At 48.3% G+C, this 13320-nt stretch overlaps 1 protein-coding gene across 1 annotated transcript in view; it reads right to left on the bottom strand.

Moving 5' to 3' along the window:
• Positions 1-10869, bottom strand: part of LOC130212600 (exostosin-1-like) — a 40207-nt gene extending 29338 nt beyond the window's left edge. The window contains exon 1 of the mRNA XM_056443641.1: positions 9027-10869. Coding sequence (XP_056299616.1) covers positions 9027-9967 — 941 coding nt within the window. The 5' untranslated portion in view covers positions 9968-10869. The remainder of the gene's footprint in view (positions 1-9026) is intronic.
• Positions 10870-13320: the final 2451 nt, after the last annotated feature.

A 13320-nucleotide genomic window follows, 5' to 3' on the forward strand; every position in this document is an offset into this window, starting at 1 on the left:
TTTTTCCCGAAATGTTGACAGACAAATGGATTGACCAATCACGTTGAAGGTTTCGTGTGTCGAGTTCTTTCCGCGCCGCGTCCCCCGACACGTCGCCCTCCGTTCCTCTGTGTATCAGAGGGGGAGACGGGAGGAAGGAGGAGCAGGAGGAAACCCGACTGATTCATCCACGACTTTAAACTGATTTCTGCTCCTTATTTTCGCGGAGAAATATTTTTAAAAAAAACGGAAACAGTGTCAAACCGTACTGCCGCGGTTTGAAAAAAATATATATATATTTTAGTGCGTTAACGCGGCCAAATTATTCGCATAGATTAACGCGTTAACGCTGACAGCCCTACTATAAACACCTGAAGCAGTGTTCACCTTTGACTAAGAGGACATGAAGGCCATGATAGTTCCCACGGTGCTGCTGCTGTGTCGTCATGGTTACCTGTCCACTGCAGACCACCAGCAACTAGACTCATGATTCATATCATCGCCCGACATTCAGGAGCCCGGTCCTGAGGTCATTTACTTTTTACCAAACTCTACAACATCTGGAGGAGTTTGTAGACGAGCTGCCATCAATGAGCATTTAGACAAGTATGACTACGAAGGAGCCGGAGGCCGCCAGACGGACGGAGGATAAAATGCTGGCAGAAGAGACAAAGAGATAGCTCCATGTCTTAACAGGGTTTTTCCTGGGTCAAAATGGGTCAACTAGTGGCACTAGGAAGTTACATGTTTTTTACTTGTATACACTGCTCCTTGCAGATTATTCAGATCCCTCTCAAAATATACCAGAATAGACCTAAGACCTTGATGATGCTTCCCTGTGAAGCTCGTAGCGACACGTTCTAGTACGGCGAGGTTCTCCATCGGCAAACATTGATCCTTCGCCGTGAACGAATAAACCGTTGTAACTCGACTCCACATCAGATCTGTTCTAAACTCCCCATGTGTGATGACACTCCAGGCCTGAAGACATGTGCAGTCTAATTTTTTATTTTAGTGGTAGCGCCACCTACTGGTAACGGGAACAAAAATCGTTTTTTCTTTGGCTTCCTTCTCTGAGAAGGTAAATCAGGTCAACACCAAATTTGTTACACATGAAGGTTAGACTTTCATGATGCCAGAAGACGAAGCATTTTATGTTTCGTCTACCACTGTTGCCGTGGCAACCCATTCTTCGCGTCAAACAACGAAGGGGCTTTGGAGGGACTAAAAAGGCTCGAAACGTAACTAAACTTAGCACACATATTTAGAGTCAAATATGTAGTTACCTGACATGATTTGAAAGCTTTGAAATGCTAATATGCCTCAATAGCGCCCGCTAGACTGTATTTGATGTTCAAAAGGCTACGTTATTTGCCCCCGATAACCGATTACCTTGAAATTCATCACACATGTCCGCTTAGACCTGCTCTAAAAAAAAATATATTATGACCATAAGCTCCGCCCACTTTGATTTCCCACCATTTTGAATTTTGTAAAAAACACATTCTTTTCAACTCCTCCAAAACGATAGCTGTGATTCATACACGACTTGTTGTGGTTCATTGTTTCAATGCAATCAAAAATCTTTAAAAGATTGTTGATATCTCATTGCGTTCAGAGAATAGGGACCAATGAACATCCAAGGGGTGTGGCCTGATATTTAAAGACATCTAACATCCAAATCAATTGGCCAATCCTCATAAAATTACAAGACTATTTTCAGATGACATCCCTTAAAGTACCCACATTTTTTCATAATATTTGAACATTAGGGGGCGCTACAATCAATCCCTCAATATATGCCTTTTTTGCATTATTTTCTCACGTTTTGGGGTGGTTGTTAAACAGTTAACTCCTCCAAGAGCTTAAACCTGATTCATTCCAAACTAGGCCAGTATAGTCTTGAGACCTTTGTCTTCAAAAATCTTTGAAAGATTTTAAAAATATTAATGTTTGTGCGTTCTCCGGACCGGCAAAGAAACGCCATTCGCCATTAACATGTAAGATGATGTAACTCGGCCATACATTATCCAATCTGCTCCATATTCCTCGTATGTCATCACATAGTGAGCCTGAAGACATCCATATGCTAATTTAAAATTCTAGTCATAGCGCCACCGAGTGGCCAAAGCAAATCAGCCTAAAAAGCATCACATTCACATGTAATTTACATGACAAGGTCAAGACTTCACGTGGGTACACATGATGCATGTATATGTTCAAATTGTCACAGCGCCCCCTGCTGGCTACACTGGACTCGCTCGAATCCGCTCCAAACTTCTCATGCTTCATAGAATTCACGGCCTGAGGATATCAACAAGCCTTTTTTCACTCAGAGTCAAAGCGCCACCGACTAGCAAAGTAAAATGAGTGTCGCGTGACAAACGGTCAAACGCCCGAACGCCGTGCATGCGTTCTCGGCCGAGGGGGCCGGCGTCCGGCCGGCACCCCCGACGTGCGAAGCGGGAAAGAGGACCCGTTCATCGCCGCTTGCAGCTTTAAAAACTTTTTTTTTTGCCTTTGGCGCTCGGGATTTGTCATAGGCGCTCGGGAAAACGGCTTAGGCGCGCGCCCAAATTTTCTCTATGCAGGAAAAACCCTGCTTAAGATACTGAGTGTTATTCTGCCAATGAATGAGCCTCACACCGGCACAGGGAGGAGAGTCCACCGACATCTTGATATTAAGACGCTTCAGACCCACTTCATGTAATCCATGCTGGAGGCCGGTGTCACAGCAGACCCCTGACACACATTGAAATGTCTGTTACACAAATTGATAAAAAAAAACAAATAAAGAGGTGACAAGGGGGTCAATCTCAACTGGACCGGGCTGGAGCCCGGGCGTTCCACCGGGTTAGTCTGGGACTGAGCAAACAGGGGCCCGGTGGCTTCCCCTCACCGGCACCAGCGCTTTGTCCCCACTAATCCACCCAGCGCCACAGACACCAGCGACAACACAGCCTGGGGGCCACAAATGAATCCCTCTGTTACAGCAGGGAGGCAGATGGCAGTTTGCTCATGAGACGTGGGCAGTGTGTCTGTGGTAGGGCTCATGAGACGTGGGCAGTGTGTCTGTGGTAGGGCTCATGAGATGTGGGCAGTGTGTCTGTGGTAGGGCTCATGAGATGTGGGCAGTGTGTCTGTAGTAGGGCTCATGAGACGTGGGCAGTGTGTCTGTGGTAGGGCTCATGAGATGTGGGCAGTGTGTCTGTGGTAGGGCTCATGAGATGTGGGCAGTGTGTCTGTGGTAGGGCTCATGAGACGTGGGCAGTGTGTCTGTGGTAGGGCTCATGAGATGTGGGCAGTGTGTCTGTGGTAGGGCTCATGAGACGTGGGCAGTGTGTCTGTAGTAGGGCTCATGAGACGTGGGCAGTGTGTCTGTAGTAGGGCTCATGAGATGTGGGCAGTGTGTCTGTGGTAGGGCTCATGAGATGTGGGCAGTGTGTCTGTGGTAGGGCTCATGAGACGTGGGCAGTGTGTCTGTGGTAGGGCTCATGAGACGTGGGCAGTGTGTCTGTGGTAGGGCTCATGAGATGTGGGCAGTGTGTCTGTGGTAGGGCTCATGAGATGTGGGCAGTGTGTCTGCGGTAGGGCTCATGAGATGTGGGCAGTGTGTCTGTGGTAGGGCTCATGAGACGTGGGCAGTGTGTCTGTGGTAGGGCTCATGAGATGTGGGCAGTGTGTCTGTGGTAGGGCTCATGAGATGTGGGCAGTGTGTCTGTAGTAGGGCTCATGAGACGTGGGCAGTGTGTCTGTGGTAGGGCTCATGAGATGTGGGCAGTGTGTCTGTGGTAGGGCTCATGAGACGTGGGCAGTGTGTCTGTGGTAGGGCTCATGAGATGTGGGCAGTGTGTCTGTGGTAGGGCTCATGAGACGTGGGCAGTGTGTCTGTGGTAGGGCTCATGAGATGTGGGCAGTGTGTCTGTGGTAGGGCTCATGAGATGTGGGCAGTGTGTCTGTGGTAGGGCTCATGAGATGTGGGCAGTGTGTGTGGTAGGGCTCATGAGATGTGGGCAGTGCGTCTGTGGTAGGGCTCATGAGATGTGGGCAGTGTGTCTGTGGTAGGGCTCATGAGATGTGGGCAGTGTGTCTGTGGTAGGGCTCATGAGATGTGGGCAGTGTGTCTGTGGTAGGGCTCATGAGATGTGGGCAGTGTGTCTGTGGTAGGGCTCATGAGATGTGGGCAGTGTGTCTGTGGTAGGGCTCATGAGATGTGGGCAGTGTGTCTGTGGTAGGGCTCATGAGATGTGGGCAGTGTGTCTGTGGTAGGGCTCATGAGATGTGGGCAGTGTGTCTGTGGTAGGGCTCATGAGATGTGGGCAGTGTGTCTGTGGTAGGGCTCATGAGATGTGGGCAGTGTGTCTGTGGTAGGGCTCATGAGATGTGGGCAGTGTGTCTGTGGTAGGGCTCATGAGATGTGGGCAGTGTGTCTGTGGTAGGGCTCATGAGATGTGGGCAGTGTGTCTGTGGTAGGGCTCATGAGATGTGGGCAGTGTGTCTGTGGTAGGGCTCATGAGATGTGGGCAGTGTGTCTGTGGTAGGGCTCATGAGATGTGGGCAGTGTGTCTGTGGTAGGGCTCATGAGATGTGGGCAGTGTGTCTGTGGTAGGGCTCATGAGACGTGGGCAGTGTGTCTGTGGTAGGGCTCATGAGATGTGGGCAGTGTGTCTGTGGTAGGGCTCATGAGACATGGGCAGTGTGTCTGTGGTAGGGCTCATGAGATGTGGGCAGTGTGTCTGTGGTAGGGCTCATGAGATGTGGGCAGTGTGTCTGTGGTAGGGCTCATGAGATGTGGGCAGTGTGTCTGTGGTAGGGCTCATGAGATGTGGGCAGTGTGTCTGTGGTAGGGCTCATGAGACATGGGCAGTGTGTCTGTGGTAGGGCTCATGAGATGTGGGCAGTGTGTCTGTGGTAGGGCTCATGAGATGTGGGCAGTGTGTCTGTGGTAGGGCTCATGAGACGTGGGCAGTGTGTCTGTGGTAGGGCTCATGAGATGTGGGCAGTGTGTCTGTGGTAGGGCTCATGAGACGTGGGCAGTGTGTCTGTGGTAGGGCTCATGAGATGTGGGCAGTGTGTCTGTGGTAGGGCTCATGAGATGTGGGCAGTGTGTCTGTGGTAGGGCTCATGAGATGTGGGCAGTGTGTCTGTGGTAGGGCTCATGAGATGTGGGCAGTGTGTCTGTGGTAGGGCTCATGAGACGTGGGCAGTGTGTCTGTGGTAGGGCTCATGAGATGTGGGCAGTGTGTCTGTGGTAGGGCTCATGAGATGTGGGCAGTGTGTCTGTGGTAGGGCTCATGAGACGTGGGCAGTGTGTCTGTGGTAGGGCTCGTGAGATGTGGGCAGTGTGTCTGTGGTAGGGCTCATGAGATGTGGGCAGTGTGTCTGTGGTAGGGCTCATGAGATGTGGGCAGTGTGTCTGTGGTAGGGCTCATGAGATGTGGGCAGTGTGTCTGTGGTAGGGCTCATGAGATGTGGGCAGTGTGTCTGTGGTAGGGCTCATGAGATGTGGGCAGTGTGTCTGTGGTAGGGCTCATGAGATGTGGGCAGTGTGTCTGTGGTAGGGCTCATGAGATGTGGGCAGTGTGTCTGTGGTAGGGCTCATGAGATGTGGGCAGTGTGTCTGTGGTAGGGCTCATGAGATGTGGGCAGTGTGTCTGTGGTAGGGCTCATGAGATGTGGGCAGTGTGTCTGTAGTAGGGCTCATGAGACGTGGGCAGTGTGTCTGTGGTAGGGCTCATGAGATGTGGGCAGTGTGTCTGTGGTAGGGCTCATGAGATGTGGGCAGTGTGTCTGTGGTAGGGCTCATGAGATGTGGGCAGTGTGTCTGTGGTAGGGCTCATGAGATGTGGGCAGTGTGTCTGTGGTAGGGCTCATGAGATGTGGGCAGTGTGTCTGTGGTAGGGCTCATGAGATGTGGGCAGTGTGTCTGTGGTAGGGCTCATGAGATGTGGGCAGTGTGTCTGTGGTAGGGCTCATGAGATGTGGGCAGTGTGTCTGTGGTAGGGCTCATGAGATGTGGGCAGTGTGTCTGTGGTAGGGCTCATGAGATGTGGGCAGTGTGTCTGTGGTAGGGCTCATGAGATGTGGGCAGTGTGTCTGTGGTAGGGCTCATGAGACGTGGGCAGTGTGTCTGTGGTAGGGCTCGTGAGATGTGGGCAGTGTGTCTGTGGTAGGGCTCATGAGACGTGGGCAGTGTGTCTGTGGTAGGGCTCGTGAGATGTGGGCAGTGTGTCTGTGGTAGGGCTCATGAGATGTGGGCAGTGTGTCTGTGGTAGGGCTCATGAGATGTGGGCAGTGTGTCTGTAGTAGGGCTCATGAGACGTGGGCAGTGTGTCTGTGGTAGGGCTCATGAGATGTGGGCAGTGTGTCTGTGGTAGGGCTCATGAGACGTGGGCAGTGTGTCTGTGGTAGGGCTCATGAGATGTGGGCAGTGTGTCTGTGGTAGGGCTCATGAGGCGTGGGCAGTGTGTCTGTGGTAGGGCTCATGAGATGTGGGCAGTGTGTCTGTGGTAGGGCTCATGTGGCGTGGGCAGTGTGTCTGTGGTAGGGCTCATGAGATGTGGGCAGTGTGTCTGTGGTAGGGCTCATGAGATGTGGGCAGTGTGTCTGTGGTAGGGCTCATGAGATGTGGGCAGTGTGTCTGTGGTAGGGCTCATGAGACGTGGGCAGTGTGTCTGTGGTAGGGCTCATGAGACGTGGGCAGTGTGTCTGTGGTAGGGCTCATGAGATGTGGGCAGTGTGTCTGTGGTAGGGCTCATGAGACGTGGGCAGTGTGTCTGTAGTAGGGCTCATGAGATGTGGGCAGTGTGTCTGTGGTAGGGCTCATGAGATGTGGGCAGTGTGTCTGTGGTAGGGCTCATGAGATGTGGGCAGTGTGTCTGTGGTAGGGCTCATGAGACGTGGGCAGTGTGTCTGTGGTAGGGCTCATGAGACGTGGGCAGTGTGTCTGTGTCTATTGAGCTGTGCAATAATGCGTCTGGAGCAATGGGGACGTGTTGGAGTTGTAGCAAGTTAGCCACTAGCTATCTGTGGGCATTGTGATAACTGGTAGCATTAGCATTGTGATAACTGGTAGCTTAGCGTTAGCATTGCTGTGTTGATGTTTTCCATCAGACAGACACATGTCCAGAGCAGCAGATTCATCCTCTGCTGAATAGAAGGCTGGAGACAGATGGAGATATTTAATTATCATACCTGCAAACTCATGAGGGGTGAAAAAGGTGACAACGGGGGGTGCAGGTGACTTTTTTTTTTTTTTGTCACCACACCACATCCACGTTGTTTGAAGCCTCAAAGCTTTTAGAACCACAACTACAGTCATTTTATTGTTCTGACCACAAATCTAAATAATGATAATAAACAGTTTAAGAACAAAAGGTCCTCCGCTCCGACTCAGCCCTATAATGATAGTAATAACAAATATACATTGTCATTATATATAATATGGTTAAAGTCATTCATGAACCAACTTCCTTTTTTTTTGCCTGAACAGTCCTCATGGACTTCTCCCTGAATCTGTTCTGTCTCTACCTGTTTGTCACGATACTCATATTATAACTTCTATACATATTACATACCTGCCATAAATATCATGATACCCCATACCAGAATTCAATACAATACCATAAAAACAATATGGTATATTTATCTATAATAGTAATAAATAAAACATCTGTATGGTTCACTTTTTACCAACTTTTTCAACACTTAACAAATGACAGTAATATGAGTATTAATACAGCCAGATATGAATGAAACTACATGGTTCCATCATAGCATTGATGATCCACTATGAGGCCGTTAGTCTCTGACCAGATGATCCACAGTTCATCAGGATGAGCAGCTGGAGAGTTACACAACTTTACAGACTGAAACATTTCACTTCTGGCATCTTTTTATTCTTTAAGCCGAAGTCTCTAAGCTCCGCCTCTTCTCTCGCTGTGAGCTGCGCAGCGCAGTGTGCGCAGACAGCTCGACACGGAGCAGCGCGTGCGCTCTGATCGCTCTCTTAATGAAGGATCGATACTAAAAATATGCTAAATCACATCGTGTTTAACGTACGGGTACTTTGTTAGCATCGCTACACCGTGCAGCGTGACAGCAGCAGATGTAGCGGGCTAACATTCAAGCTAACCTGAACCCCCAAACGCTGTGGACATCTGAACGCTGATTGGCCGAGACGCGACACGCCCCATCAAAGATGTTTTATTGTGAAGAGCACCACTTCACACTTTTCTCCGCGTCTCACTGCAATCTCCACGGCAGCGGGCCAGGTGACCCCCCCCCCCCCCCCCAAAAAACTCTTCGGATCTCCACGATTCACGTGGATGACCTATTTTGAGTTCAAAACGGTGAATTTCACCGAAAGGTGACAAGTTTGCAGGTATGATTATAATAAAACAGAGGCTCTTCTGGACGACTTGAAATCCACTCGACTATCTGGCTCTCGTCTCACTTATAGTTGTCTTAGTTATACGGCAGTAAACAAAAACAGAAGTTCAAAAGCATGACACTTCATGATAATAAATAAATAAATGTTAACGGACTGTACTTGTAAAGCACTTTTCTAGTTTTCCGACCACTCTGAGCACCTCGACTCTCCCGTCTTCATATCCTGATGGCCGGGTGCCAGCTGCCCACAGCGGGGGGTCTGGCCCACGGACACATCCACTGCTGGAGCCGGGAATCGAACCGTCGATCCTCTGAATCAAAGATAACCCGCTCTACCCCTGGGCCAGTCCCCCAATGTACTAGTGTCGTGAACAGGTGTGTTGGAACATCAGACCCATGCCAATATAATATACCTGTGCTTCTACTTCAGTGTCCAACGATTACAGAGTGCATTTTAAAAATGAATGTTCAATCCAAGGAGGAAACAGGTGTCACAGCAGTCTTGACACTCAACACTTACCTGTGGTTATCGGAGATGAACAGTGAAGTTAAAACATGTACGATCCGGACAAATAATCAAGACAAGAAGATCGTGGGGGAGAAACGGGTCCAGACAAACGGTCAAGGAGACAGGAGCACGGAGTCGTGGTACTCACTTGTCGTACTCTGCGTTGTCTCGGTCGCAGCGGGCGTCTCGGTGCCGCTGCCAGTCCTTCCCGTGCTTACAGGTGGTGAGCAGCACCACGTCCTCAGCGTTATGGACGTGGTATAAAGCGTTCCTGGTGTCCGACCCGATGCCGGTGAGGTACCTCTTCCCCTTAAACACGAGCATGTACTTCCTGTAGGGGGGGATGGTGTTGTGCTTCAGGTAGCCGCGCTCCCCTCCCGTCCGGGGGTGTTCTTTAGAGAACAGGGGGATGGACACGTCGAAGCCGGGCCTGAAGTTCTCCGTGCTGATGCTGGCCTTGGCCAGCATGGCGAGGCCGATGTCGAAGCCCAGGTCCTCTGTGTAGTCCGGCCAGGTGCCCGAGTACAGGTTGAAGATGATGTGGTTTCTGCCCTCGTTCCACAGCTGGAGGCTCTGGACCTTCACCTTCAGGTTGTGCACATACTGGGGGGACAGCGCGTCCCGGTCCAGAGTGTCCAGACTCAGCACGAACAGGCACGCCTGAGCCGGGTCGGGCGTGTAGAACACGGACCCCTCAATGGAGGACAAGATGTTCTGGTAACTGTCGGACATCTTCTCCCCTTTCTGCAGCGGGTAGACGAACACCTTGAACCCGGTCCTCCTGCACAGGGAGAAGTCGAAGCAGGACTCCATGCGGCAGCGCGCCCCGCTGCGCGCGCCCCGGCCGGCCTCCCGCTGCTGCCTCGGGGAGAGGTGCTCGTCGGGGTGGTCCTGCTCCCGGGGGCTGAAAGGCTGCAGGGACCCCGGGAAGGGCCGCCAGCGCGCCCCGGGCCGGTGGCCGGCGAGGCTGCGGTCATCGCGCCGGCTGGGACCCCGCGCCAGAGGCACTTGAATCCCCCCGAAACAGAACAGCAGGATGAGGCACGCGCCGGCGGAGAACAACGTTAAGTACCGTTTTTTGGCCTGCATGTGTCCTCCGATCTGAGGTCAGATGCCTGGCGATGAATCCGAGAAGTCTCTCCGTCGCGTCCTCACCGCGTCCTGCGGGAGCGCGCCGCCATCTTCCCGCGGGCTGCTGCGCGCTCACCTCCCGCTCCAGACGCCGTTCACGAGCCCGGGATCTGATCCCCAGCATGTGGGCGACGCGCGCTGCTCGCCGACAGCAGCTGCTCCTCCGCAGCGGGACTCGGTCCACTCACACGCGGCTCCGCCCCGCGGGGTTCCGCTCACTAGGACCACATGGAGACCGACGACATGGCACCAAGAGAGCGCGTCGCAAACTTCTGGAGTGACGCTGAACTAAGTGTCGAACCGGACTTGTTGCCTAGTTTCACTCCGGTCCCCCCGGGGAACGAGCAACCACAGCGGGCTCTGGATAACCAGCAGCCAGCACACCCGCTCCGAGGCGCTCCCCCGGGCTGCTCACGCGCGAGCTGAACGACTAAAACAATGATGACGGTTCGGTTCATAAAGACAGCAGAATTACTCCATCCGCTTGAGCTAGCTAGCGAGCTAACGGGCTGGCTAATGTCTGCAAACAATCCCAGTTAGCCTGTTAGCTAAGCGGCGGCTTCAAAGTGGCGTCAGCGCCGGTTGGAAGTGAAGTCTCTCCGGTTCCTCCCGGGAAAACGAGCGGCTCTGCTCCGCAGCGCGCGCTCCGCTTCACACGAAGCCGACCGGACGGTTTGACTCCCGTAATCTCTCCGGTAAAGAGTTGAAGCGGCGGCTCGGTCTCACAGAAACGAGCCGCGGAGGAGCCGGACGGCTGCTGCTGATGACGCGGCCTCAACGGCGCGCTCCCATTGGCTGGCGTCACATCCGAGGTGGGCGGGGCTACCAGTGCACCCATTCACATCCAGGGAGAAGAGATTTAACCAGAAAGAAAAATGAGCTCAGGTGAGTGTTTACCTGTTGGACCTCATGATGGGAGACGTGGAGTTCAATGACTTGATAATATTACATTACTTTATAGTAATAAATGACTTTATAATATTACATTACTTTATATTATTACATTACTTTATAATATTAAATTACTTTATCGTATTACATTACTTTATAATATTACATTACTTTATAGTATTACATTACTTTCGAGTATTACATTACTTTATAATATAACATTACTTTATAATATTAAATTACTTTATCGTATTACATTACTTTATAATATTACATTACTTTATAGTATTACATTACTTTATAGTATTACATTACTTTAGAGTATTACATTACTTTATAATATAACATTACTTTATAATATTAAATTCCTTTATCGTATTACATTACTTTATAGTATTACATTACTTTATAGTAATAAATTACTTTATAGTATTACATTACTTTATAATATTAAATTACTTTATCGTATTACATTACTTTATAATATTACATTACATTATAGTATTACATTACTTTATAGTATTACTTTAGAGTATTACATTACTTTATAATATAACATTACTTTATAATATTAAATTACTTTATCGTATTACATTACTTTATAATATTAAATTACTTTATCGTATTACATTACTTTCTAGTATTACATTACATTCTAGTAATAAATTACTTTATAGTATTACATGCCTTTATAGTATTAAATCACTTTATAGTATTAAATGACTTTATAATATTACATTACTTTATAGTATTAAATCACTTTATAGTATTAAATGACTTTATAATATTTAATTACTTTATCGTATTAAATGACTTTATAGTATTAAATGACTTTATAATATTACATTACTTTATAATATTTAATTACTTTATCGTATTAAATGACTTTATAGTAATAAATGACTTTATAATATTTAATTACTTTATCGTATTAAATGACTTTATAGGAATAAATGACTTTATAATATTAAATTACTTTATAGTAATAAATTACTTTATCGTATTAAATGACTTTATAGTAATAAATGACTTTATAATATTAAATGACTTTATAGTAATAAATTACTTTATCGTATTAAATGACTATAGTAATAAATTACTTTATCGTATTAAATGACTTTATAGTAATAAATGAATATCGTATTAAATGACTTCACGAGCAGACGGAGTTTGTGCACTTGGAGCAAAACGTTTTATTTTAGCACTTGAACGACTTGCCATGCATGTTGGCATTAAGATCATTTCAAGAATTAACTCTGAAATAAATAACAATACTTTTCATCCAAAAGTGTTATCATGTAAACTGAGTTGCTCTTTTTGGGTCATTCATTATACGCAAATTCAGCAAATGCCCATCAGACACTTTTAGGCTGTGCACTTCCAAGGATTATTTAGCTGATGTTCATATAAGGTAGGTGTGTATCGTAAAAAATAAATCTGGGTGTATGGCGATAACCTAATTCAAAACAGCTTTGACTTGCACTTTTTAACATGGAGCTGACACAGGGGCATAACGATGCAGGGCGTACACTTATTGTTGTCGTGGGTTTTGTTTCTTTATTAACGGGGCTTCTGCAACTGATAGATTGGAAATATCTTTGGAGAAAAAACCAAGATATCTGCAATATGTGTGTGTTCTGGTTCTTCATCAACATGCATGTGTCCTGCTCAAGGGCCGTGAGCAGAATGCTGGATTCTGAGTCACAGCAGAGCCGCCCTGCAGCTGAATGTGACCTCTGAACCTTCTGTTGGGGGAAATGAGCAACGAGAGAAATGAACAATTTCCAGCCCACAGAAAAAGACTATAATTGAAAACACTCAGTAAGAATAAATCCCCCCCCCAGTGCATCAGCCAGGTCTTGTGTGTCGTAGGTAAGCCATGATGTGTTCTCACAGCTGCTCTGGTCTGAAAGACGAGAAGTGATTCTGCAGAAGCGAAGAAAGACCAAGAGGAATGTGAGGCTCGCTCCCCGGAGCTGTGGACCGGCTCTCGGCTCCGCTCCCCATGGACCGCTGATCAAAACCCGGGAGCCATACGATGGCCTCTTCCTCATTATCTACCTCCTCCCTTTCTCTTTGTCTACCTCTCTCAACCCATTTCTGCCTTTTCCCTCTCTTCCTCGCTATCATCCCCTCTGCTGACATGCGTTCCACGTCTTCTCTCTTTCATCCCCTTGAGACTGTGACTGATGTGAGATGGGTGTTCCTCAGCTTGAATGATCACATGTGCTTTGTTTGTATGTCAGTGAATTAATTCAATTCAATTCAGTTTATTTGTATAGCCCAATTTCACAAATTACAAATTTGTCTCGGAGTGCTTTACAATCTGTACACATAGACATCCCTGCCCCAAAACCTCACATCGGACCAGGAAAAACTCCCAAATAACCCTTCAGGGGGAAAAAAAGGGAAGAAACCTT

This window comes from Pseudoliparis swirei, chromosome 22, assembly GCF_029220125.1.
Source record: "Pseudoliparis swirei isolate HS2019 ecotype Mariana Trench chromosome 22, NWPU_hadal_v1, whole genome shotgun sequence".
Classification (NCBI taxonomy): Eukaryota; Metazoa; Chordata; class Actinopteri; order Perciformes; family Liparidae; genus Pseudoliparis; species Pseudoliparis swirei.